Source organism: Manis pentadactyla, chromosome 5 (assembly GCF_030020395.1).
Source record: "Manis pentadactyla isolate mManPen7 chromosome 5, mManPen7.hap1, whole genome shotgun sequence".
NCBI classification, from domain to species: domain Eukaryota; kingdom Metazoa; phylum Chordata; class Mammalia; order Pholidota; family Manidae; genus Manis; species Manis pentadactyla.
Window position 1 is genome coordinate 158,138,235 of NC_080023.1, and position 27,415 is coordinate 158,165,649.

The 27,415-nt window shown below is 55.0% G+C and overlaps 1 protein-coding gene across 4 annotated transcripts in view; it reads left to right on the forward strand.

The window, feature by feature from the left end:
* The window catches only part of SRC (SRC proto-oncogene, non-receptor tyrosine kinase), a 52,646-nt gene extending 25,622 nt beyond the window's left edge, over nt 1-27,024 (forward strand). The window contains exons 3-16 of one of the 4 annotated variants that reach the window (XM_036902327.2): nt 6,107-6,271; nt 7,324-7,581; nt 9,305-9,404; nt 10,291-10,308; nt 15,547-15,579; nt 16,455-16,553; nt 16,713-16,816; nt 18,661-18,810; nt 20,217-20,372; nt 22,265-22,444; nt 23,343-23,419; nt 24,158-24,311; nt 24,472-24,603; nt 24,864-27,024. In XM_036902327.2, the coding sequence (XP_036758222.1) occupies nt 7,332-7,581; nt 9,305-9,404; nt 10,291-10,308; nt 15,547-15,579; nt 16,455-16,553; nt 16,713-16,816; nt 18,661-18,810; nt 20,217-20,372; nt 22,265-22,444; nt 23,343-23,419; nt 24,158-24,311; nt 24,472-24,603; nt 24,864-25,072 (1,662 nt within the window). In that variant the 5' untranslated portion in view covers nt 6,107-6,271; nt 7,324-7,331 and the 3' untranslated portion in view covers nt 25,073-27,024. The remainder of the gene's footprint in view (nt 1-6,106; nt 6,272-7,323; nt 7,582-9,304; nt 9,405-10,290; nt 10,309-15,546; nt 15,580-16,454; nt 16,554-16,712; nt 16,817-18,660; nt 18,811-20,216; nt 20,373-22,264; nt 22,445-23,342; nt 23,420-24,157; nt 24,312-24,471; nt 24,604-24,863) is intronic. The other 3 variants (XM_036902328.2, XM_036902330.2, XM_036902331.2) reach the window with 3 other exon arrangements.
* Nucleotides 27,025-27,415: the final 391 nt, after the last annotated feature.

Genomic DNA, 27,415 nt, shown 5'->3' on the forward strand with positions numbered 1-27,415 from the left:
TTCCTAGCCAGGAGCATGGACAAGTTTCCATTTGTTAGTGTCCTCTTTAATTTCTCTTAAGAGTGTCTTGTAGTTTTCAGGGTATAGGTCTTTCACTTCCTTGGTTAGGTTTATTCCTAGGTATTTTATTCTTTTTGATGCTATTGTGAATGGAATTGTTTTCCTGATTTCTCTTTGTATTAGTTCATTGTTAGTGTATAGGAAAGCTACAGATTTCTGTGTGTTAATTTTGCATCCTGCAACTTTGCTGAATTCTGAACAATTTAGATTTTTATGTAGATTGATTTATCACTTTGAGAATGATTTTTAGGTTTGTGCCGTGTTTCAAAATGCTCTTCCCATTATGAGATTAGAGAATTTATTCTCTTCACTTTTAGAGTATTATGGTTTTATTTTTGTGTGGTTTAAATCTGATTGATCTGGAACTTATAGGCATATGGAGTGAGACTGAGATTCAGCTTTGTTTCCTGATGACAGATTATTCCCAACTCTACCTTAAAATTAGTCTCCTTTTTCTCACTTTTATTATATATTAAATTCCCATGTGTTTGAGGACAATTTTTTGACTCCCTCTTTTGTACTATTGATTTGTCTATACTTATGCTGATATCACACAATCTTAATTACTGTGAGTGTATAGTAATTCTTACTATCTGTTTGGGTTATTTCCCTCTTACTCTTCTTTCTTAGGATTTTCCTGGGTTCTTATATACATTTATTTTTATTTGTAAGCTTTAAAATTGACTTGCCTAGTTAAAAAAAAAATCCTATTGGTGTTTCTATTGCGATCACATTCAATTTTTAGATTAATTTAAGAAGAATTGATATTTTTATACTGCTAAGCTTTCTTTGATTTTATTTTCTGATTGTTGTAAGTATATAGAACATTATTGTTTTTGGATATTAAGTTTCAATTTCCTTCCACCTCGCTCAATTGTTTTTTTGTTTTTTTGCTTTTTGTTTAATAGTTCTGTAGTAGATTCTCTTGGACTTCCCAAATCTACGTTGATAACATCTATAAATTATGATACTCATCTTCTCTATTCTAATTCCATTTTATTCCTTCCATTTCTTTTTCTTAACTCATTCCATTCCATCAGCAAGTATCTTAGAACAAGGTTAACTAGTGGACATGCTTATCTTGACTGACTCTTTCCTTGTGAAGTGGCTTTTGTAGACCTGGGCTCCTAACCAACTCCACCAGATAATCCCTTCAGGGCCATGCAGTATGGCTGGGCACATTGTAGGAATTTTGGTGGCCTTTGTCTAATTGTATGAGTGATTAGAAACGAGACCAAGGTTCTGAAAATAGTCTTCCACAGTAATGACGATGGCTAATATTTATTGAGCACTTCGTATGTGCCAGGCACTTTATAAGGATTGTCTTGTATTTCCCCCATGACAAGCACAATTATACAAGAACAATTATACCAATTCCCATTTGTGATAAGGGTAAATGAGGCCCCCTTGAGAATGCATGACTAGAAGTGACAAGCTGGCATCTGAACTTGGCATTCTGGCCCCAGACCTGCATTTTTTACTCCTCTGTGATGCTTCTGCTTCCCTGGAGGGTCCAGAGGTCTGGATGGTGGTGTCAGAGCTGGCCTCTGACCCTTGTGTTGCGTCTGTGTCAGAGAGTTTGAGATGGTGGAGTGGGGGATGACCGGGGGCTCTGGGGACCATCTGCAGAGTGGGCAAGGCTCCAGGGGTGTATTCAGTGGCACTCTCCTGAACCTCAGGCATCCCAGCTCTGCTGCACTCACATGCTCTGTGGCCTTAGGCAAGGTTCCAGCTTCTCTGAACCTTGGTCCTGGACATAAAGTGGGCACAATTGTAGTCCCTACTTCACTGTGCTATCAAGACAGTTGAATATAGACTGTGTGTAAAGTTCTCAGCTCTGTCCTCAGCATTCAAGGTCCTGCCACCTAACTCCTGTGTCCTCTTGCATTGTCCCTTTATCCCAGGCAATGGTAATAAGAATGGCAAACAACATGTAGGCTGTTTACTGAGCACTTATTTTGTGCCTGCACATGGACTCTCTCACTTAATTCTCAGATGTTAGGTTTATTATTATCCCCATTTTAAAGATAAGGAAACCAAGAACTTGCCCAAGAAGATTAAGCTAGTAAGCAGTAAAGTCAGGATTTGAACCCAGGCCTGACTGAAGTCCTCACTCTCAGCTCCTAAGATCCTGGGCTCTGCTCCTTCTTTAGAAGAGGTGGAGGTGACGTTCTTCAGAGTAGGGAAGGAAGGAGTGAATGTTGTGAGTGAACAAGTCTTCTTTTTGGACTCTTCTGGATGTTGCGAGCATCCGTGTGCCTGGAGGGGGGTGCTTAGTTTTTGCAAAGGTCAGGGGGTGAGAGGGAGTGTGGTGCCCTCTAATAGGGGGGTCGTGGGAGAGGGTGATAGCACTAGCTATGCAGGGCCAGGTGGACCCAGGTGAGAGGTTGAGGCCATGTCCAGAGGGGAATCATGGGAAGCCTTTAATATATATATATATTTTAAGTCTCATTTTTAAAAAAACTAGAAAAAAACAACAACCTTGAAAGAGTCATTTCTTAATGTCAAGGGATACAACATATAAAATGAAAAAGGGATGTTCCTCTCCCTGTCCCAAATCTTTTGAATGAGTCTTGTGAATAATTTGGAATCCTTCCAGAACTTTCTCTTAACCTGTACTATACAAGTATGCACCTGCACATGCCCAGGTGGACGTGCACACACACACACACATATGTTGATTTCCTTTACAGGAATCTTTATACTACATGCCAGGCACCACCCTAAGCCCACTGCACTCGTCGTCTCATTAATCCTTTCACAAACCCTATGATGTAGGTAGCATTATTGCCCCCATTTTCCAGATGAGGAAACCAAGGCCCCAAGAGGCCCAGAGGACAGTCTACACTTCCAGCTTTTTCTTTTTGCTTAATGATCTGTGGTGAGCCTCTTTTCGGGTCACACCAACTTCTCATTCTATTTAATTAGCTGCACAGATGTCTGCTTGAACAGACCATCATTTATTTATCCAGTCTCCCTCTCATGAATGCCTCAGTTGTTTGTGGTTTTACATGCACAGTGTTGAGTAGAGGAGGCCCCCAGTTGTCTGTGTGGTTTACAGAGATGCCTCTGGCTGCAGGGAGGAAGGTTCCCCGGAAAGGCCACCACTCAGAGGTCCAGGCCCAGGATGACAAGGGCCTGGCCTGAGGGGATGGAGATAGGGTTGGGGGAGGGATGCATTCAAGGAAGATTTGGGGGATGTGGGAGAAGCAGCCCTGAGATGGTGACACGAGGGCTGGGGTGCAGCCTTAGGGGCAGTTGCCAAGTCAGTTTGGGACCACTGAGCATGAAGTGCTGTAGGTCCACATCCTGACGTCCCTCATGGGTAGTCATAGCGCCAGAGCTTGTGGTTGGGAGCAGCTCCGTAGAGGAAAGGGGCCATCTTCCTCTGGGAACCTTGGGCACCCCCAGTACAGAGGCCCCACCGCTTCCCTTGTCCCCAGGGATCTATCTATACCTCCAAATGTGCAAGTGCCGGAAGAGATGCGGGTTGGCCCTTCTCCAACAGGCAACTCATGGTGAGCTGGCATTTGGGCCGCAGGATCATGAGGCCCTGAGACAGGGTCAGGAAAGGAGATGGAGGCTCAGGAGGGCGGTCTCTCCTGGGGTCACACAGTGTGACAGCAGCCCCACGAGACTAGACCCCTCCATAAATGTGCCTGTGCTTCTTCAAGCACATTCTGCTTTGTCGAAGCCTAAAACTTTGGACTCCAGCAGGGCTGGGCTGCCTTATCCACTCATGTCCCCTTCACCAAGCGCAGGAAGCTGGGCTCATGAATTCTCCCACCGGGCTGCACGAGTAGCCCCTGATTCATGTGCTTGGCGTTCCCCTCTTCTTTTCACTCTTTCTCTTTGTGACCTCAGGCAAATTCCTCAACCTCTCTGGGCCTTCGCTTCCTCATTGGTAAAATAGGGTGTTAGTATCTACCTTCTAGATTATCACGAGGATTCAATGAGTCAATATTTGCAAACTGCTTAGAGCAGGGGCCCAGTATAAGGTCCAGGCCCTGGGAGTGTTTGCATATTGAGGAATGATACTTGGTCTCTACGGCGCGGCATTACAGGAACAAAGCAGAATGCAAATCATGTCTGTGCTCCTTTAGTCTTTTGTCTATTCCGTAAATATTTCTGGAGCACCTAGTAGGTGCCAGGCCCATTCTGGTCACTGGGGATGTGGAGATGGAGCTGACCCGGTCCTGCCCACAAGGAGCCTACAGTCAGGGGCACTAGATGGATCTGTTTTGTTTATGGTCATACATTCCTATTGTGCTCGATGGAAATGCACCACCCTGCCCGGGTGCTGGTCTTCCAGGGGTGGGATGGGCTGCACTGTCCTGCATGTGTTCCACCCACTTTCCTCTCTGATTCTCCCATCAGTCCTATGACAGTGGGTACTGTTGTCATCCCCCGTTGACGGGAGGGAGCTGAGGCCCAGGGTCCTAGGCTGTGGTGATAGGGCTGGGATTCAAGCACAGTCAGCCTGCTGTGGTAGGCTAGCTCTTAATCTCGACCCACCTGCCTCTCCACAAACACGTGTTACTTGTATAATCAGAAACAACCACAAAAATCAAACCAAACCAACCCCCAAACCCCAAACTAACAAACATTGCAGTTGGAGGCCTGGGCCACCTTAGCCTCGTCTTGAAACGTCTCTTACACTTGTCCTGAGTGCCCTAGTGGGGAGTGGTGTTCTTGGTTAGTTTAAGAATTTAGGGGCCAGGAGCCATATTTTTCCGCTTGCCCCCTCCCAAGCGGGCACATGCCTCCTCTTAGTACTGAAGGTACACTCCACTCAAGGTCCAGTCTGACCCTCACTCCCCAGCACACCAGCTTAGTGTCCTTTCTTCTGTCCTTGATTACCTCCAGTGACAGGGGGCTCACCAATCATCATTTAGTTTATTCTAAACAATGTTTGGGTTCCCAGAAAGTTCTTTGTTTAAAAGTAAAAAAAAATGTATGTTTAAAAAATACATTTTTATGATATTTACTTCCTCTTAGAGTCTCACAAATAAGGCCCTTGCTAGAGCATGCACCCTCTGAGTCAGGATCTGGCCAGTTCATCTCTGTGTCTCCCTGTAGCATCTTTGCACAATTGGTGCCACGAATGCTGTACCAGGGAGCAAGTGGGAGGGGATGCAGTGGTTGGGGCTCAGCCTCCATCAGGCCTGGGGCTGTGGGTATCTGGGTCAGTAGGTCTGTATGAATGCTGATAGGCACTGTGACCTCAGTGGTTTGTTGCCATAGGAATTGGCCTTCCTTGTCACCAGGCCTGTTGGCCTGTCCCTCAGGAGGCCCCAGTGATCCCTCAGGCTATTAAGCAGGTCTCCCCAGGGCCTTCCCGGCCCCACATTCTCTGAGCTGGATGGTCCCCAGGGAGCATGCAGGCCACACCTGCATTGTGCATGGGTAGCCTGAGGCCCAGAGGGGGCAGGGACTGGCTGAGGTTCCCTTAGGGAGGGGAGTCACAGCGGGGCTTGGTGCTCAGGGACAGATACTCTTGCCTGGGACATCAACCCGTCAAGGGGACTTTTCCCTAGCCACGGGTTCCCAGAGGAAATTCTGGACTGAGTCCAGGGCCTTCAGCATCCCCTAGGGAATAATCAAGCCCATCTCGCTGGTGTGTCCGAAATCACACAATATCCAGAGTAGCTGATGTGGCGTGGTGACCTGCTGTAAGCCTGGCACTCTGCCGTGCCTCATTCAGTCACCACAATGCCGCCATCATTTCCAGAGGAAGAAATGGGGCACCGAGAGAAGTGAAATAGCTTGTTGGAGGTCACATAGCTCATTCAGGGCAGAGCTGGGATCTGCATCCGGGGTATCTGGCTCCAGAGCCCACCCTAACCACTGTGCCAACCTCTGCATTGCTAGTGCTCATAAAATACTCTGGGAGGGCTGAAGGCTATTTCAGGTCTGGGAAGCTCTTATCTTTGGGCCTGCCCAAATCAGAGCCTGAGAAATCATGACCCAAGAGTCAGAGCCACAGCCATATCTAATCATATTCTCACAACAGCCCTGAGAAATCTGCTCTATCTCTCCTTTGCAGATGAGGACGCTGAGGCCCAAAGAGGGGAAGTGACTTGCCTAGGGTCACACAGTGGGGAGAGGAGGAACAGGGCTTCTAGTCCAAGGCCCCGAACTCCACACCTGGTGTTTGTGCTGAGACGTCAGGCTGCTTCCCAGGGCTTCTGGGACAGCTCCTGCCTTCCAGGTGAGGTCCTTGATGGCCCATCAGGCCTCCAAGATGACGGAGCTGGGAGGGGTGGCCGTGGTGGGTGGGGAGACACTAGCCTGGCTTGAGGAGCTGGGGTTTGGGACCTGTGGATGGGGAGGTGGGGACAGAAGCGGGTGGCAGGACAATGGACTTCACTGGGGAGGTGTCAGCTTCATTTTGTGTTCCTGATTTCTAGACCTCCCATATTGCTGGCTCAGAAATCCCTTAACTCTTGAATAGTCACACAGTCACTCATTTACTTAGCTGTTTATTGAGCCCCTACTGTGTGCCATGCTCTGTGCTAGGTACTGGGAACACAACAGTGAACTAAACAGACAAAAGCCCTTGATAGTAATCATATAGTCACACATGCACATACTCACAAACTGGGAGAGGCACAAATGTCAGGGGGACTCAAACCAGTGAAAGGATTTGTGAAACTTCACAAATTTGTGAAAATTCCCAAGGAGGTGAATTTTGAGCTAAGAACTGAAGGAAACATGAATTACCCTGGTGAAATGGGCAGGGAAGATCATTTAGGCAGAGTGAGCAGCAATGTGCAAAGGCCCTGTGGCTGGGTGAACTCTCAGTCATCTCTTCTGCTATATCTGCCTTGGTTACAACTTATCCCTCCTTTCCCTGTGTTAGACAATTTTAGTCAGTCATGTATTCACTCAGCAAACCCTGAGTGAGCCCTCTCCTATGTGCTGCGTGTCTGGGAGAGAGACATGACTCAGATACTGTCCCTGCCCACAGGGGGCAGAAACAATGACTCAGGAAGGTGGAGGAGGTTAGGGCTTCTGATTACGAGGTGTTTATTCTGTGTTTGGCCATGTACCAAGAAAGCCCTTGGTGGGTTTCATCATTATTCCCATTTTGCAGTGAGGAAACGGAGGCTCTGAGAAGCTAACTTACCCAAAGAGGCTAATACCCTTCTTTGGGCCTCAGTTTCCCCATCTGTAGAATGGGCGGGGGTGGAAGCTGTCTAGGCCAAGGCAGCCCTGCCTGCTCCCAGAGTCCTTCACCCCAGGGTCCTCTCTTGTCTCTAGCCAGGACTATGGGCAGCAATAAGAGCAAGCCCAAAGATGCCAGCCAGCGGCGCCGCAGCCTGGAGCCCGCCGAGAACGTCCATGGTGGTGGTGGTGGGGCCTTCCCCACCTCACAGACCCCCAACAAGCCGGCCTCTGCTGATGGCCACCGCGGCCCCAACACAGCCTTTGCCCCCACGGCTGCCGAGCCCAAGCTGTTTGGAGGCTTCAACTCCTCGGACACAGTCACCTCCCCGCAGAGGGCGGGGCCCCTGGCTGGTCAGTGGCCTGGGCGCGAGGGTCCCGGCTCATCCTGGCCCCTCCTGGAGGGGCCTAGGCTGCTTGCCAGGAGGGCTGTGTCTCCCAGGGCAGCGACACCCCCTCTCTGGGCTGCTGCCTCTTCCTCTCCCTGAAGGGAAGAGTCTGTGGGTTCCTTGGTTTGGGGGACTGTTGGGAATTTCCTGGAGGCTCTGGGTGGGGAAGGGCTTTATAAACGGGAAAGGGTAGTGCACATTCCATTGCCTTTGGAGGTGAATCCGATGCAGAGTATAAAGGGGCCCAGAGATACGGGATTGTAGGGAGGAATCGAGGCCCAGGGAGCCAGGGGGCTTTCTGCTCAGGGCAGCACAGGGACCAGGTCTGAGGGTTTGCTTTTTGCTTTGTTCAGCCCAGATTGGTCAAGACTCAAGGCCAAGTGTGGCAGGGGGCAGGGCGGGTTAAGAGGGAGAAAGGGAGCTTCTGGCCCAATGCATAGATGCGCCCCTGCGCCCTCTTCTGGTGCTTAATGGGTATGGCAGCCCCAGGCAAGGAATGCTTAGAGGCACAGACGCGGACACCGACGTACGACGCTCAAACTCATGCACTCAGACAGAGCCACGTACAGTCAGCAACTCATTCGAAGACACCCACACAGGGCATGTACACGTGGTGAGTTGGAGACACCATCATAGACACTAGTAGACATGCCACGTGCATAGAGGCACATGGATGTGCACCCCCTAGGCACAGTCATACACCCAGTGCAGATGTAACAAAGACAAACACACATACACCAATAACCTCCACTCCCAGGTTAAGGCACAAACATATAGTCAAAAGCCCTTCAAAGACACACACAGGACACGGACACATGCTCAGCTAGAAATACCATCCTGATCCCCACAGACTCACAGATGCGTGCAACGAGAATACACCGACATATGGACACTCACTGACCCTCAGACACAGACACACCCCCAAGTAAGAAACAGAGCCACAAATACACCATTCATTTGTTCAAGAAGTGTTTGTGGTGCCCCTGCTGTGTGCTAGACTCTTCTGGCACTAGGACACAGCAGGGTGTGAAATAGACACGACCTCCAGCAGGAGAAACAGCAAGGCATGTAGAGCATTAGAAGGTGACAGCCGCCCAGAAGGGACATAAGGGGCAGGCAAGGGTCTTGGGGATGCATGGGGTGAAGGTTGTAATTAAAATGGGGGACAGGGAGGGCGTCTTTGAGGGGAGAGTCGCCGGGAGCCAAGATCTGCACAGATACATAGAAGCACCCAGAGTCACACAGAGAGGCAGAGTGACCTACCCAGGTACACTTGCCTGCATTCAATGGTTCACACATTTCATGGTTGCTTCTTGAGCACCTACTGTGTACCAGGCTCTGGGAACAAAACCAAGATGCCTGTTAATCAGAATCTTCTGGGTCTATGAGGAAGACAGGCACCAAATGCGGAAGCCACACTAGCATCACCCAGAGACCATTGGGCACACTCAGGATGTGGAGAGACACATGTGTCTCCTACACACCCTCACATGGGTGCCTAGACACATGGCCTCATGTGGACATGCATGTAGCCATACCCCCTCTGTATGTGACCATGCCTCTGGGCTTGGCTCTGATGTTTTGTGGGACACCAGCTCCCCACTTCTCCCAGGGTGCAGGGTCTTTCTGTCCACCCCTCTCTGGGGCCATGGCCCCGGCTGTTCTGACACGTCCCACCCCCTGTGCAGGTGGAGTGACCACCTTTGTGGCCCTCTATGACTATGAGTCACGGACAGAGACTGACCTGTCCTTCAAGAAAGGGGAGCGGCTCCAGATCGTCAACAACACGTGAGTGACCCTCGTCCCCACTGCCCTCGGTGCCCCGTCCCCTGGGCCTGGTCTTGGGCTAGAGCCACTCTGAGCATCCCAGAGCCAGGACAGCATGACGGGCAGCAGGCCGAGCTGAGTGCCAAGGCCGCTGAGGTCCAGGGAGCTGCCCTGAGGCCTGTGGGAGTGGTGAGGCGGGTAGTGCTGGTTGGGGCTCTGGGTTCACTAACGGTCAACAGCGCACAGCATCCAGATCTCAGACCCCACGGAGGGGCATGTGGTCAGGGCAGGCCCAGGCCCCAGGATTATATAAAGCAGGGCCTGAAGCTGGAGGCTCTGCCCACAGAGGTGCCCTTGTTAGTGACCTGGGGCTGGAGGGCCTGGGGCAGCAAGTTAAGCCAGAGAGTGGAAGGGCCCACACTGGGAGGGTTTAGGGGACCCATGTTGGGCTCCCAGTTTGAGAGGGGTCAGGACTGGGCATGGGCATGTGATGGTGGGATAGGGTGGGGAGCACGTAGGCCAGCCTTGGGGGGGGGCATCCAAGAGCCAAGCTGGCCTGTGGGGTGGGGGGGCCCCCTTCCAGGCTCTGGGACCCTTGTGGGCAGGAAAGCAAGGGGGAAATGTCCCCTGGTCACCCCTGCTCTCCTTTCCCTGCCCAGGGTACAGTGGGGGTGGGGCGCAGTGCCTGTCACTGGGGGCCGGGCAGGCTTTGGGCCATATGCCTAGGGGAGAGGGGTGGTGGGGGGCCTCACAGCGGGCCAGGGTGGGGTTCGCTCCTGCAGGAGCCGCCGGCAGAGGGCAGAGCAGAGCTGGCACCTGCTGCAGTCCTGCCCGTGGCACCATGCTTGCCCCCTCCCGTCCTCTCTCAGCTCCTCCCTCTTTCTGCTTCTCTCTTGCTGGCCCTTAGGAGGAAGGTGGATGTCAGGTGTGTACGCACTTGGTGGGCAGCGCGCTGGGTGGGGGCACTTTACTGGTGGGGGCGGGGCTGCTGTCGCATGGGCTCCCAGGCTGTGTCCTTGCCTGTGGCCTCTGGCTCCCCTGGCTGCCCCCCCCCGCCCCAGCTTCCCCAGCTTCTGCCCCGCTCCAAACCAGTTTGCCTGGGTCCCAACTTGAACCTGAAGCTGAGCTTGGGGAGGGTCCTGCCACCCCCCCTTTCACTCGCCATCACACCGCCTCCCCATCCACCTTCCTGCTAACTCACCCCCTCTCCGTTCTGACCGGTCAGCCCACCCGGAGTGCCAGCTGCATGCAGCGCCCGGGGCCAGGCTGGCGAGGCCCGGTGGGGGAGAAGGCCATGCCCATGCCCTCCTGTAGCCAGCCCCAGGCCAGGCAGAGGGTGGGGCCGGGGTCAGTGCAGGCGTTTGGGCCCTTGCTGTGTGCCCCCTATGGGATGAGCACAGGGACCGAAGTGTTCAAGCAAGTCCTTGAAGGAAGAACGGTGAAGTTGCTTGGCAGGTGGAGGCAGTGGAAGGCACTCCCTCGCACTGGGGCAGCTTGAGGGAGGGTATAGCGCTGTGGAAGGGCAAGAAGGTTCTAGAGGGCAGAGGAGATTTGACCCTTGAGTGTCCTCAAAGGCCTGGCTAAGGAGGTTGGACATCTCCACCATCTCCAAGCATGTCGTGCTTGTTCATGCCTCCCTGCCCTGGCGCATGCTGTTCCCTCTGCCTGAAGGGCCTCTTACCCAGCCTCTGCCTGGCAAACTCCTATTCATCCCTCAAGGTCCAGCTCAGGAGTGCCTTCCCTGTGAGGCAGAAGGGAGGAGAGGTGCCAGGTGCTGTGCCAGGTGTTTCTCCCCATGTCCTTTACTTACCCCTTCCTGCAATCCTGCCAGGTTGTAGTGACTGAGAGGAGTTGTCTCCATTTTGCAAATGAGGAAAATGAGGCTCAGAGATGTGAAGGCCCTTGCCCAAGGTCACACAGCTAACAAGTAGCAAAGCCACTTTGGAACTTGGGCAGTGGCTCTCTCCCCAACTTCCCACCCCTGTGTATCGTAGTCTTAGTGCCACTCCAGGGTCTCTTATGGCTCCAGCTATTTGCATCTGCCCCCACCTCCGTCCCCACTGCTGGGAGTCCTTGAGGGCTGCTGTTGGGTCGCTGGGTCCCCATATCACCTGTTCCTCAGTACACTACAGGGTGCCCAGCTGGTGTCGGTGAACAAAATGAATGAGTAGTAATAAAATAGCCAATACTGATTGCACTGTGTGTGAGCCTGGTCTTGTGCTGAGTGCTTTAAGTTTAAGTTGCATTGTTTCATTTATGCCACCCCACAGCCCTGAGAAGTGGAAACTCTTACTTGCTCCATTTTGCAAATGAGGAAACTGAGGCCCAGAGAGGTGAAGTGATTTGCTTGAGGTCACACAGCTAGTGGTGGCAGAGCTGGGAGGGGTAGACAGGCCCTCCAGCCCATGATCTTTGTAGGAAGGGCTCAGTGGGATACAGGGGAGCCAAGAGGAGGGGAGGGAGCAAGGGAGGATGCGTCAGGTGGGTGGCTGTGAAGTACGGGGCAGGGCGGCTCCCCCGGCAGCTATGGAAGAGCCTCTCAGGCTGGGGTCCCAGCCTGAGCAAAGGCATGGCAGGAGGAAGGGCTCTGGGAACTCGAGTTCTGCCTCTTTCACCCAGAGGAGGACTGAGGGAGTTTGGCCAGGCGGGGGGCTGCAGGGGGTGCTGGAGGTGTTGGAGGCTCTTCATGGGAAGCCCCCGGGTAGCAGTGAGGTGCCCTGATTGGAGGGGTTGGGGTGGCTGGGGTCCCTGCCTCATGTCACAACGCTCCGCTGCTCCTTTGCCCGAGAAGTTGGTGGCAGTAGAGTTGGGGGTGGCATTAGAGGAGGAGGGGGGATAGAGGGATCTGAGGGGGCTTGATGGAAGGCGAGTCACTTCAGGGTGGAGGGCTCAGGTCTCATACCTCAGTTGGGGACATCCTGCATGTCCTTTGACCGTTATTGCTGAGGGTCCATCATTGACTCGTGCCCTCAGCCCCGGCCACGATGCCCGGGCCCTGTGTGAGTGAGGGCCTTCCTGCACTTGGCCTGTGGCTGGGCCGGGTGTCAGGGAGGTGGAGAGCTGAAGGCCAAGCCCATGGCCGATGGGGTCTGGCCAGGGCTGACAGGGTCAGGGTCCTTGCAGTAGTAGGCCGCAGAACCCACTCCCTGGACCTTCATGCCGGATGATCCTGGATCCTAGAATCCTGGGTGCTATGTGGCCCTGAGTCTGAGGAAGCCCCGTGGGGCCTGCCTGAGGCGTGACTGCCCCGAGCCTCCGGCCTGGTGTCTGAGTCTCCAAGAGCTGGGGGTCCTCTGGGTCTGAGTCTGGGTGATCCCCGAACTGCCCCTTTCCAGTGGCTTCTTCTGGGGAGCTCTTTAGCTGGCACCGATCTCTGCCCCTTGCTCTGAGCACTCCAGTTGCACTCCCCACCATGGGACAAGGGGTACCTTTCCACTCACCTTACAGAAAGTGCCCTGACTCACTGGCCTTCTCTTCACGGCCATGTACCCAGGCCTGAAGGCTCAGAAACTTGACTGCCTGGGCCCTGCCCAGCTGCCCTGGCTTTCCTGCAACCCCCAAAGTACTTCTCTGACCAGTCCCAGCAGCCCACGTGAGTTCAATATGAACACCCAATGGGCATAACTTCTTGGGTTCCTCAGTGGCCATACCCCTGATCCACACGCCAGCACAAGGATCCAGGAAGAGGAACCTGAGGCTCAGAGAGGTAAGGTCAGTTGCCTGAGGTCATACAGCCAGCGGATAGCAGTTGGGATGTGAAAATGTAGCTCAGGGACTCCTGGTCCAATGCTTTCTCCTTTGGCCACGTACAGGAAGGTGAGGGGTCAGGCAGGGAATGTGTGTGATTCCCTTCCTTCCTTCCCTCCTTCCTGCTCCTATGATAAGGACAAGGACCCAGGGAAGGTGCTGGATGCAATAAATCTGCTCAACCTGGTAGATTAACGCTGTTACTTTGGAGACTAGGCGTGGGTTGGTGTCTCTCCAGGACTGGAACAATCTGGGAAGCAAAGGGGCCTCTCGTGTGCGAGCAACCCTAGGCCCTTGGCAGCCACCCGAGGCAGGTTTGAGCCTCCCAGAGCGCTGACGTGGGAAGATGGAGCTTGACGTCTCCATTTCACAGGTGGGCAAACTGAGGCTCAGATGATAGTCTTAGCAATTATTTTAGTTTACCCTAAGCCCAGCTTGCTGCTGACTGATCTGCACACTTTTACCTGCCAGGGAGATTCTCCTTTTTAAAGATGAGGACCCAGAGAAGGTAGGGTACTTGCTCAAGGTCACACAGCAAACCTTATTTGAGGCTGGGACTGAGCTGCCTTGGTTTATAAAAATATTTTAGAGGGTGGGAAAGGGACCCAGAGAGATACAGATTTTATTCTTTTTCCTTTTTTAGTCAAATCAAGATACTAACAGCTCATACCCATTGAGCACCTATCATGTGCCAGGCCCTGTGCTGGTATTTTACATCCTTGGAGGGAGGCATGGGTATCCCCACCCCATAGACAAGGAGACTGAGGCAGGGCCAAGGTCACACAGTCTGCAAGTGGTCAGCTGGGGTGGCGACCAGCCGGTCTGACCCTGGAGCTCAGGCTCTGCAGTGTACCTCCATCCCTGCCCTTGCAAACCGAAACCCCAGAACCGGACTGGGAAATGCCAAAGTCACATATAGGCTGATGTTGGGGAGCTGGAGGCTCTCCTGGCTGAAATGTGGGTAATGTCAGCAGGGCTGAACCCCCCTTGCCTCTGGGTCCCTGCTTGACTGGCTCTGGGAACATTCTCCCTGCTGATCTTCTACTCTGAGCGGGTGGCTGACACCTCCCCAGAGGGCAGCAGCCTGCAGACTCTAGCTTTGTCAATCTGCCTCATTTCATAGCTTCTGACCTAGACCTTGGCCTAGTCCCCTGTCCCCAGCCCTGCTGCCTCTTCCTGTATCTTCCCCTGGCTTCCCCAAGGGTCTCTGAGCCTCTGAGTAGCTTGGGGAGGCTGCAGGCACTCAAGGGCCCTGGTTCTCACCCTTGCTCTGCCGTTGATTTGCTGTGTGGCTTTGGGCAAATCACTGCCCCTCTCTGTGCCTCAGTTTTTCCTACAAAGAGAGTGCTGCATTACTCCAGCCTGCATGCTTTGTGTTCTCGGGCTGGTCACTTGACATCTCTGAGCCATAGTTTCCTCATCTAGAGTCTGAGGCCTGCCTTCCTTACTTGCAGGGTGGCCTTGAGGGTCAAATGGGACAGACAAATGTGGATACTCCTGGGTGGGTGCACAACAGGGAGGTGGATAGAGGTCCTGGGCATCCCAGGGCTTCTTTCCTTGAGGTGGGCCTGCCCCCTTACTCCAGAGCTCCCCCTTTCCTACAGAGGCCCCCAGGTGGGCTTGTGCCCGTGCCTGAGGGTGCGTGCCACACTCGCCGGCCTAGCCAGCCTGCACAGCATCCAGCTGGGACTCACACCCTCTGGTTCAGCCTCGGCCCCTGGCTGAGCCCCTTGGTCTGGGTGCTCATCTGTATCCTGACAGGTCCTTGGAGAGCTCCCCCAGCCCTCTTTTTCCTGGCCTTAACTTCTCCATCTTCAAAATGGGCTGAAGAATATGGGTCAGGAGCAACTCAGAAGAACCAGTGGCTGGGAAGCCAGGTTCCAGTCTGTGTACCTGTGGGCAGGGACCTTTTTCTTGGAGGGCCCGGATGGTGGGAAAGGGGGAGCATGTCCTGCCTGCCGCCTGTCTCCTCAGGGTCATATGAGGTCCAAACGCAGCCTTGGCCTGAGAAGCTCCGCAGCCTCTCAGGCCCCGGTAGGGTAGAAGCCTTCTGATCTGGGAGCCAGGACGCTGGGCCCGGCCGTGTGACCTTGAGCAGAGGCCTTTGCTGCTTTGGCCTCAGTTCTCACTTCTGCACAATGGGAATGGGAGGGAGCTGGAGCCCCTTTTCCAGGCAGCCCTTCCCATTGGCCTCCCCTCATTCCCCACGGGGCCTTTCCCTCTCCCCTTCGGTTGCTTTGGCTGTGAGGCCTCTGTGGCTGCCCTGCCTTGTCCCCTGTCCCCGCACCGCCTGGCTCTCCTGCCCTCTCCCTCTCTTTCTGCCTCTCTCTCTCACCACCCCCATCTCTGCCTCTTCTTTCCTGTTGGGCTCTCGCTTTCTCCTCTCTCCTCTGTGTCTCTGGACCCCCCGCTCCAGCCAGACCTGGTTCACATTCAGATGGCTGCAAAGGTACTTTGCCCCTCCCTGCTCCCCCCCAGGCCCAGGGGACCCGACTGTGTGGGGAACTGCTCCTGCCCCTGGCCCATCTCCCTCCTCTTCCTCCTCCTCCTCGTGGGGCACTTAGCGTAGCAGTGTCGTGGGCACTGGGGCTCTGCCACCTCAGCCCCCCTGACATGATGCTCTGTGTGACTCTGGGCAAGTCCCAGCCCCCTCTGGCCTCAGTTTCCCCTGTAGGTGGGTAGGCTTCAGGAGGAGGCCTGTAGTGGGCAGCCAAGGAGCCCTTTAGGTATGACCTACGATTTGTGACGAAGGCAGGTATGTGTGGGGTTGGCACCTGGATTGTCACCAACCCCCAAGGGGCCACGCCCTGCCACCACCAGGGCTCATTCTCACTGGCTCCCAGGATTCCAAATCTCAGGGCTTTGGGAGGCTTTGCCGGTCTGATTTGACATCCATTTAGGTAGGAATCTTCTCTCCTGTTACAACTTGCTTGCTTCCCAGACACAGGGAGCTCCTTCCCTCCCTCCCAAGGGGGCTTTTGGCGTCTTGAGACAGCTTGGTCTGTCTGGAGGGATGCAGATCACTTCCTATCCCAGGACTCTGCCCCTGTGAATTTGGATCTCAGCCTGGCCAGGGTCAGTCCTGCCACAGTCCCATATAAAGCCCATCTGAGTCAGCTTTGGCCAAGAGGGGTCGGGGACAAGAGAGGAAGAATTTCAGGCCAGCCTGGCCGGGCAGGCTAGAGAACTCAAACTGGCCCCCTGCTCTCTATGCCTCGCCTGGCCTCGTGGGCCCCCAGCACAGCACCTGTGAAGAGTGTAGGCACTGGGGCCCGCTGCTGACATCCCCCTTCTCCTTTGCTCCCTTCCTCTACCCCTGCTCAGAGAGGGAGACTGGTGGCTGGCCCACTCGCTCAGCACCGGACAGACAGGCTACATCCCCAGCAACTATGTGGCGCCCTCCGACTCCATCCAGGCTGAGGAGTGAGTACTGACTTTGGCTCCGCCCTTGTTCACCATCCCTGCTGCTCTCACCGGGGCTGGAGTGGGTGGTCTGGCTGTCGAGGGCCCCAGCCACATCCCAGGGAGAGGCGCAGGCCGAAGCTTGGACCACCAACACCACCCTCCTACCTCCTACCCAAGGTGGTACTTTGGCAAGATCACCAGACGGGAGTCAGAGCGGTTACTGCTCAATGCGGAGAACCCAAGAGGGACCTTCCTAGTGCGAGAAAGCGAGACCACGAAAGGTACGAACACTCCTGCTGACCAGTGGGAACTGAGTCTTGTGGGTTGTTTGAGCTGGGTGTTGTAGAATGAATAGGAGTTTGGCATATGGAGTGAATTGGGAAGAGCCCTCCCGGTGGAGAAAATGGTGGGATCAAAGGCAGGGAGGAACATGTGAGGAACAGTGAATTACCTGGGGTGGCCAGAGGTGCAGCAACAGACACTTAGCTTCTGTTTCCTCCAATGAGAAATGGTCACAGGTTGTCAGGAGGACTGAGAGGTCATATGGCAAGAGGCTTCTTCCTAGGGTGGGTGCTGATACATGGGCCCCTCTTCATCCCCATCTCCAGGGGCTTGACTGGGTTCTGGGGCCTGGCTTTCCCCTTGTCCCAACAGTCCTGGCCCCTGTTCCTTCCCCCAGCCAGAGAACACAGGTCACTTCATTTTTTCCCAGCTCCTCTGCAAGTGGGTTTCAAGTGCCCCATCACCATGGCAATGAAGCTGGGCGCTTCCTGTGGGCCTGGGGCTCAGTGGGAGATGGGAAGGCAGAGCATTCCTGTCATGTGTGTGCATTAATGATCAGTCATTGTGGCCATACATGCTGCGGGGGTCCATGTGGGGTTGGAATTGTCTGTGTGTTGCTGCGTGGGAGTGAACTGTGGGCCTATCTTCATGCCTGGGGGCCTGGGGAGTGTGTACCTGTGTGAGCCACTGGGTACCGCCTGTGTGTGCATATGTGGCCAGGGGTTGGCTTTAGGCTCAGGCCTGTGGCTTCTACATGTACATAGCCTGGGCTGCCTGCAGCAAGTCTTAGTTGCCCAGTTCAGGCTTTAGAGACCTGGGTGTGGGATCAAGTCCAGCTCTGTGCTTGCCTGATGTGCTGGGTGGCCGCAGGCTGGCTGCTTTCCCTCTCTGGGTTTCATTTTCCCCTGCTTTACAGTGGAGATTATAACCCCAATCTGAAGACTGTCCAGAGGGTCTGTGGGCCCTGGGGGCTGGGTTTCTGGCACAGTCCCATGTACTGTCTCCCGAGAAGGGCTTTCTCTGGCTGCCAGACCTCTGTCCCTGTCTCCGGGGCTCAGCCTTTTCCTTGGTGCCACCCCAGTGGTCTCTTGGCACAGGTTACAGAGGCTCCTATCCCAGCCTGCTGGGCAGGAAGAAACTCTTCCAGCCAAAAGCTTTTCCAGGCTCAGGCGCAACAGGGAGGGGGCCACCAGGATTGGCCCAGCTTAGCCCTGTCAGCCTTCAGGCCATACCTGGCACAGGGTCCCCTACCCATAACTCCCACAGCCTCAGCCATCCACCTGCTGCTGCCTGAGTCCGGAGGCTTCAAAAAGGGGTGGGACACAGGTAGTGCTCCTGTGGCCAGATCCAGAAAGGGGAAACACGCCAGGGACACACAGCCACTTGGGGCCATTCCCAGGCTCCCAGCAAACATTTATTGAGCACCTACTGTGTGCTAGGCACTCTTAAATGTGGTCTCATTGACTGTTCCCAGCATCCCTGGGTATAGCCCCATTGTGCAGAGGAGGAAACTGAGGCCCAGAGAGGGCAAGTGACTTGTCCAGGTCATAGAGTTGGGATACACTCTCAGGCATCAGGGGCCATGCCAGGGTCAAGGTGCATGGCCAGGCTCTCTGGTCAGGTGCCCCTTTGCTCATTCAGCCCTGCCTTGGTGGCCGCCCCAAAGCCGGGTTCTCAGAGACCAGGTGGGCAGACCTGGCTGTGCGCCGGGCCAGGGGCTGCCTGCTCTGCCCCCTTTCCTTCTGTGTTGGGCAGGCCCCAGGCCCAGGACTGCCTTTAGCGTGGTGGCCTGTGGAGGTGCGGGGCGTGGCAGTCCCAGCTCCTCTGTGGCTCTGCCCTACAGGTGCCTACTGCCTCTCGGTGTCTGATTTTGACAACGCCAAGGGCCTCAATGTGAAGCACTACAAGATCCGAAAGCTGGACAGTGGTGGCTTCTACATTACCTCTCGCACCCAGTTCAACAGTCTGCAGCAGCTAGTGGCCTACTACTCCAGTGAGTGCCCTGGGGCCGGGCGGGGGCCAGCCAGCTGGGGCCAGCGGAGAGTCGGAGGGGCTGGGGGGTCTCGGCCTCAGCTGCAGACCCTGAGGAGGTCAACTTGGGACCAGCAACACCTGGCCCTGAGGTTGGGGGGGCTCCCTATTCTTTCCCCCAGTCCCTTCCCCCACCCTCCCCTCCTTTTGCTCTCCTTTCCTCCCATTCCCCCCCTTCCTTTCTCCTTTGCAGCTGACTGGTGAGGAGGGGGCTGCCTGGAGTGAGCAGGGGAGGGGGGCATAGACTGGTGTCATTTGTCTCTGCAGCCCTAGGACCGATCTGAACCGGTTCCTGGGAGAGGAGGAGAGGGCTGCTAGATTGATGTGCAGCAAAGCTGGAGAGCAGGGAGAGGGAGGGAGGGTGGGTCTGTGCTGCTCACATGCGCAGGTTGTGGGCGGGGGGCACGTGTGTGATACTACGGCCGATCCATGTGGACGTCCAGGGCTGCCTGGGTGGACTAAAGTGTCGCAGGCCTGTGTGTCCTCATGTGGGTAGTCTCTGTGGGTGCCCGTGTGTCTGGTGTGTGGCCATGGGCTCTGTGCATGTGTGGCTTCTCCTGGGACCACCAGCTGCCCTGTTCCTCCTCCTCCTGTGTTAGCAGGGGCTCCTGGCTCCCTCTAGGATCTGCCACCCCTACTCTCCCCTTGGGCACCACTGTAAGGTGCACTCTAAAACCCCGTTCCCCTAGGTCAAAACCCTCCTGGGATTAGTTCGGCATCTCAGGATAAAGACCGAGACATGGCCTACCTACCTTACCTGGGCCCCCTTCCCCCATTCACTCCCCTGCACCCCTTCTGGCCTCCTTTCAGTTCCTCCAACCCAGCTTGTTCCTCTCTCAAGACCTTTACACATGCCTGAGGCAGTGTGCCCTCTGCTTGGAGTGCTGTTCCCTAGGCAACCACTCACCCTCCTGCGGGCCCACGCCCAGGTACCACTTCCTCTGGGGAGTCTTCTGGGACTCCAGACCCCCTGCTATGGCATGCACAGCTCTCCTGTTGTCCCATTCATGGTCCTAGGAGGTGATTATGGGGAGTTGGGCTCCCCCTTGGACTATGAGCTTCCTGAGGATGAGGTTCCACTGGGCTTGTCCTCTGCTGGGTCCCTGGCACTCATCTAGTGGCCAACCCTTAAAATCTGATGAGTGAATGAATGAATGAATGAATGATTCAGTGAACAGATGCATGAGTCATTGTGGGCCTATGTAGGGCAAGGGTGTGTACACACAGGTGTAGAAGCCCTCGAGCGTATCCTGTATGTCCCCAGTGCCTGTGTGTATGTAATACGTAGGTCTGAATATACATCATGGGACAGGGAGGCCCCGGGGCACACACCCTGCCTGAACCACCCCCTACCCTGCCTCTTTTCAGAACACGCAGATGGCCTGTGCCACCGCCTCACCACCGTGTGCCCCACATCCAAGCCACAGACTCAGGGCCTGGCCAAGGATGCCTGGGAGATCCCCCGGGAGTCCCTGCGGTTGGAGGTCAAGCTGGGCCAGGGCTGTTTTGGAGAAGTGTGGATGGGTAAGGCCTTGTCCCAGACCTCTGAGAGGAGACTGTGTTTCACTTGGGGGGACTTTGGTGTTCCCACCTGAGGACCATGCAGGTGTCCCTCCTCAAAGCCCTTTTGGTCCCCCTGCCCTTCACCTCCATGATCTGAGTCACCTGCTGAACAGTGGGCCCTGTTGTAAGCATGGGGCTTGCCCGTGGTGCTGGCCCCATGCCTCTGCAGACCATGGCACCTGTTCACCCAGCATTGCTCGGCTGGGCATCATGACTCCCCGGTGACTTGCTGTGTGGTCTGGGCCAGGTGGCGTCCCTCTGACCCTCCATCTGTAAACTGGGCTAGAATAATGGGACCCACCCGTGGGGCTGTGAGAGAACTGGCCCAGCACATCCGTGCATTAGCTCTTAGCCACGGAAGAGAAGCCCCAGCTCACAGAGGGAGTGCTGGGAAGCCCAGGGTCTGGCGTGTTCGGGGCCTGTGAACCATCTCCTGTCCAGCCCTGGAGAAATGGCAGAACTGTCTTTGGAACAAACCCCGCGCAGCCCTGACAAAGCCCAGGCAGCTTCTGCTGGCCGGTTCCTGCTGACTCAGAGGAATCTCGGAGGTTGGGTGAGGGAGGCCTGACAGTGGCAAGCCTGAGGCTCCCGTTGGCGGGGGGTTGCCATGTGCTGTTATCATCTAAGTCATGATATTAACTTGGCATCACTGTCTCTGCTTTCCTTCCTTCAGAGGAGAGCAGTGGGGGTTCCTGGGTGGAAGGCTCTGTGCGACCAAAGGCTTGGAGGCTGGAGGTCAGGCCACGCCAGGAGTGGGGCTGTTGCCTTGAGCTGGTAGAGAGGAGAGGAGCCGGCTCCTAGCATGGATGCAAAATGAGGATGTGAGCGAAACCTGGAGAAACCCATGGTGTTAGCCGTTCTGGCTGCAAAACTCATTCGTGGCCTGGGTGTTTGGTACTGTCCACAGGGAAACTCTCAATTTCTCCCTGGTTGCTCCAGGTATAGATTGTGAAGTGTCAGGTCCCCAGATGGTGCAACCCTCAGATAGAAGCCCAAAGACTAGGAGAAATGGGCCCAAGGCCACTTCATAGTAGCCTCAGGCCAGCTAGGACAAGAACTCAGATTAAACACACTAATCTAGATTACAGCTTCCCCAAGCCTCACAATTTAAAGACCAGATAATAACAAAATGACAGCTGTAGCTATTGTATACTGAGCCCTCATAGCGGGCTTGGCCCGCTGGCTAAAATCTCATTTAATCGTCAGACAGCCCACGGATAGTCACCATATCATCCCTTTTCCAGACAAGGAAACTGAAGCCCCGAGAGAGCCGACCTGCCCCCAGTCTCACTGCTGGCAGGAGGCAGAGGTGGGAGTCAAACTCCAGGCAGTCTGACCTCTGAGCCTTCGGATTTAGTGCCATGCCTTACTTTTTGGGGAGCGTGGCTTGAGACAGCCTCTCATTCTGAGGCCAGTTCTGCCTCAACCCCAGCCCCATTCATTTGCTAATGCCTGGGATACCTTCAACGCTCTTCCCAGAAGGGATCTCCTTCCTAGAAGGATGTAATCATCAGGGCAGAGCAGTTGAGTTGCAACCCTGGTCTCCCATCTCTCAGGTAAGTGTACTACTTTTGGGGACATTTCTAATAATCATAGTTGTAACAACAGCTACTGAACCTATACAAAAGACTCATTTGATCCTTGTAACAGCCCTGTGAGGAGTGTCCTGTCATTGTACCCATTTTACAGATGGGGACCCTGAGGCCAGAAAGGAGCTAGGCTTTGGCTGGCCTGTCGTGTGGCTAGGGAGGCCCCAGCTGAAATCAGCGCCCAGGCAGGCAGACCCCGGCGCCCTGTCAGAGGATGGGAACGGGGGCCCCCCTTTGAGGAAGCCTGTGTTCTTGCCCATACAGGCACCTGGAATGGCACCACCAGGGTGGCCATCAAAACCCTGAAGCCAGGCACGATGTCTCCAGAGGCCTTCCTGCAGGAGGCCCAGGTCATGAAGAAGCTGAGGCATGAGAAGCTGGTGCAGCTGTACGCGGTGGTGTCGGAGGAGCCCATCTACATTGTCACAGAGTACATGAGCAAGGGTGAGGCCTGAGCGACGGGGCGGCCGCCTCCAGAGGACGGCACCCGCAACGGGGCGGGTGGGGGCGCACTTCCCTTCCCCCCAGGTCCAGAATGTACGCCTTTGAAGGTGGAACGGACTCGAACCAACTTCTCATGTTGGTGGGAAGTTAGATGAAAGGTTGCCTTTCTAGTTTCATTTTGTTTTCGACAGTTTCCCGCCATGCATCTTGTCTCCCCATTTGGCTGGTTTTCTAAAGCCATTTGTCATTCTCGGGCTGAAAGAGAACTCCCTGTCCTTCCAAGAGGAGCCACTTCTATTGAGTTGCTGGCTTGACCTTTACTTAAAATTTGAATGAATTAATTATTTTTCAAAGTTCCACTTTTGGAGGTATAATTTACATACAATAAAATACACCCATTTAAAGTGTCCAGTTCCATGAGTTTTAGCAAATGGATATTCTGTGCATCCCTTACCACAACCAAGGTCTCTGCCACCCCAGAAAGCTCCCTTGTCCCTCTTTGCAGACCTCTAGGGCGGAAACCGGGCAACCCCTGATGTGCTGTCATCACAGATTTGCTTATTTGAGAACTTCATCTGTGTTATCTTTGCCATCCGAGGTTCGTCCTTGCTGTTGTGTGTGTCAGCAGTGTGCTCCTCTGTATTGCTGAGTGGCCGCCCCTCCTGTGGATGGACCACGGTCTCTGTTCACCTGGAGGCAGATCTTTAGTTCTTCTCCATCCTGCTTGCCTTTGGGTGACCAGTGCTGAGTGGGGCTTTATTCAGAGATGGTTTTACCTAAAATCTGCTGTGCCGATTCAAATGAGGCTGGCCTGCCCAGGTGGATAGGATCTGGGAATTGCTGCTTCCTGGCTCAGGGAGAAGAGAGTAAGGGCTAGAGCTGCTTTCTCTCTGCCCAGGGAGTTTGCTGGACTTTCTCAAGGGGGAGACGGGCAAGTACCTGCGGCTACCTCAGCTGGTGGACATGGCTGCTCAGGTGAGTCAGCCCCTCCCGCCTCTCACACCCGTGGCATTCGAGCACCCAGACCTATCTGGCTCAGCCAGTTTTAGGCTCCTGAGTGCCCCCTCCAGGAAGCTTGCCTTGATTGCCCCCACACTTGCTGATCTCACTACATGTATTACTGGGACCACTTATAGGTGCTGTGAGTGGTGGTTCTGGGCAGAGGAAAGAGGAAAGGGCATCAGGAGTCACTGACTTGCTGTGGGACTTCAGGCCTCAGTTTTCTTCTCTATGAGGGTCATTCAGTCACTCAACAAACATGTTACTAGTACTTGCTTGCTGTAGGCATTTTTCATTTACTCTGTATCACAGTCAGGGGAGGCTGGCTACTATTCCCATTTCACGGATGAGAAAACTGAGGTTCAGAAAGGGGTTTTGGGGCAGCAGGCAGGACTTGGCACTCATCTGTGTCTGTGGGGCATCTGGGGCCTTGTTCTCATGTTCATCCCACTATACTGGCTGCATTTTGTCCTATACCTCCCCTGTGCCCCGTGCCCTTTGCCCTTCATTCTCTGCTCCTGCTGAGGGCTGGTCCTGCTTTTTGCGCCAACTGTGTTGATTGTAAACCAACTTCACTTGTCTGAAGAAGTGGGGAGGGGAGGGTGTTTGGTTGGTTCTCCACCCCCAGGGATGACCCCACCCCTGGCATGTGCCCTCTGACCTGGGAAAGGCATGGGGCGGCCCCTGAGCTGGGCTCTGGGGGTTCTGCTGCAGATTGCTTCAGGCATGGCGTATGTGGAGCGGATGAACTACGTTCACCGGGACCTCCGTGCTGCCAACATCCTTGTTGGAGAGAACCTTGTGTGCAAAGTAGCTGACTTCGGGCTGGCTCGGCTCATTGAAGACAACGAGTACACAGCCCGGCAAGGTGGGCAGGGTTGGGCAGATGCCATGTGGCCTTGGGAGGCCACACCCCTTCTCTGGGCCTCACTTTCTGCATCTGTCCAGCGGGGGTGAAGATGGTGCCTGTGTGGCAGAGTGGTCATGAGTTTCTGTGGAGCCTTGAGTGACCTTGCTTGCTTCTGCAGGTGCCAAGTTCCCCATCAAATGGACGGCTCCAGAAGCTGCCCTCTATGGCCGGTTCACCATCAAGTCAGATGTGTGGTCCTTTGGGATCCTGCTGACAGAGCTCACGACAAAAGGACGTGTGCCCTACCCTGGTAAGGAGGCTCCCCACAGCCCATCTTTGGTCCCTGAACCCCTCTGCCCTGGTGACTTTGGGCAGACACACCCCCTTCTGGGCCTCAGTTTCCTCATCTGTACAACAAAGAGGTTGAGCATCTGATCTTGGTTCTCTCTGGTCGGGGCTCCCAGCCTTGGGGAGGGGACTTACCTGCAGTCACATCTGCCCTGTCCCAGGCAGGGAGCCCTCTTTGTTGTCCCCACCAATTCCCCTGCCCCTTGTGCCTTGTGCCCACAGGGATGGTGAACCGTGAGGTGCTGGACCAGGTGGAGCGGGGCTACCGGATGCCCTGTCCGCCTGAATGTCCCGAGTCCCTGCACGATCTCATGTGCCAGTGCTGGCGGAAGGAGCCTGAGGAGCGGCCCACCTTTGAGTACCTGCAGGCCTTCCTGGAGGACTACTTTACGTCCACCGAGCCCCAGTACCAGCCCGGAGAGAACCTCTAGGGAGCAGGCTTTAGGGCCAGACTGGCTTTGGGCTTGGATCCGGGGTGCCCTCGCCGGCCCACCATTGATCCTCTCTAGAGGGCTGACCTTCCAGTGACCAGGCCCGGCCCTCTCCCATGGCGTGGAGGGCCACGGGGCCAGGGACAGCCCCAAGGGTGGGGTCCAAGGCTGGCACAGTGACTGCTCCCGGCTCCCGCTCCAGCCACATGCCTCCTCCCTTCGTCTCCTCCTGGAGCTCTTCGTATCTCGGCTCGGGGAAGATGGGCTGGGGCTGAGGGCGCCCTCTCCCCAGCCTCCACCTGCTCCACGTGCTGTCTCCTTCCCACCGCCGCATGGCCCAGGTCCGCCTCCGGAGCTGGCCGAAGAGCCTTTCCAAAGAGGAGTGATGGGCCCTGGCCCTCAGCCTGCCTGCCACCCTGCTCCATGCCCTCCGTTTCTAAAATACCTGTTGCTGGAGGCTGCTGGGTCCAGACGCCTCTGCTGTGGCTCCCAGGCTGGTAGCCTGAGCCCCAGCTTGGCTTGATGGTGGGTGGCGTGGGCAAACCTTGCCCTTCTTACACCTGAGGGCCTCTTAGAGATCAATTCTTTGTCTGCATAGTACCCAGGGGGAAACTGAGTCCACAGAGGGCCCAGGGCCACAGAGCAATTCAGGGCTGACTGGAACCTGGTGCTCCCTGTCTTCCTCAGGAACCAACAAGATGGTCCTCGGAGGCATGGCTTGTGGACAGACTGGGGCAGCCCAGCGAGGGGTCTGAGGGCAGGTTAGAGATGGCAGAGGGAGTCCTGCCCCTGTGCGCTCGCAGGGCTGTGGTGAGAGAGAGTGGAGGCGGACGTAGGCTGAGCAAGGAACCGGGGGTGAGAGTGCAGGTGCGGGGAGGCAGGCTTCCAGGAGAATGTTAGCAGTTTTTGACCCTCAGAGATAGCCAGCCATGAAAGGGAGTGAGCTCCCAGGCTCTGGAGGCAACCAAGCAGAAGTAGAAGACACAAGTGGTTGGCAGGCTCTGGCCCTGGCCTCAAGAGGGAACCCCAGGTCCTCTTTCCCCTGTTTTGTCCTGTGTCATTTCAACACCTGGCCCCTGATCTCGTCCCTAAGTTGGCACCTGTTAGCTCATGAGTGAGAAAGCGGTGTCCAGCCTCGGGTGAGAGAGGATGAGGCCGTCTGCTGTCATGCACCAGGACGGGCTGCAAGGCCTCAGGTGGCCCCTGCTTCCACTCTGGGCCGCAGTGCCGGCCTCCATGTGTGGCCATCCACTCCTGTCCAGACCCTGTGGCCTGGCGGCGTGTGGTGAGACCGTTTTGGCCCTAACTCTGCTGTTCAGCCTTAGGTGATGGGGTGGCTTCTCCGTGGGACTCAGTGTGCCCATATTAAAAGGGGTGGCTGACGTTTTGTGGGCATGTTGCCTAGGGCCTCTGTGTGTGTGTGTGTGTGTGTGTGTTCACGTGTGTGCCTCCATGTGTGTCCATATTTAACATGTAAAAATGCCCCTGCTCTGTCCCCTGGACAGGTTGTACATTTCACCCACAGCCCCTCATCATAGCAATAACACTCCTGCTGCCCGGGGTTCCCAGGCCGGCCAGGCCCTACCAGCAGGGAAGGAGGCCAAGTGGTGCCTGCCTATGAAATTTCAACTTTTCCTTTCATACATGTTTATTACCTAAGTCTTCTCCTGTCCGTCCCTGTCAAATCTGGGCATGCTTACTGCGGTGTGCTCGCAAATCCCCATCCAACTGCCCAAGGCCCTTTGTATAAGGTGTCCCAATACTGTCCCTTTTTTTTTTTTTAACAGTGTTTTGTAGATTTCAGATGACTATGCAGAGGCCTAGGGGATCCCCGGCTCTGGGCAGAGCCTCGGGGGCCCCACATTCCATGGCCCAGGCTTGGTGGGGGGGGGGATGCAGAAGTGGTTGTAAATACTTTGCATATTGTCTGATTAAACACAAATGACCTCACAGTTTGGCCAGTGGTTTATTGAGTATCTACTGTGTGCTGGAGAGTGAGAGGGGTTGGGATGTGAGGATAGACTGTGGTCAGGGGGGCCTTTGTGCACGTAGCACTGGTGGCTGAAGGGCTTTAGGCCATGGGGTGACATGAGCAGGTTGGAGATGGCCCCTGTGGGATGTGGCTCTGTGTGCATGTCTGTGCCTGCTTTTAGGGTGTGAGTGCATCCAGCAGAAGCCTTGTTTGTGTCTGCGATGTACCAGGCAAAGCCCAGCATGTGAGCAGTTCAGGCCTCAGGTGCCCTGGGGGGATGCTGACAGTTGATACTCTGGGGGCAGGAGGGGTGCTAGACCCCATGGTGCGCTCGCCAGAGATGTGGCTGTGAGTGTGCTATCTGTGTGTTT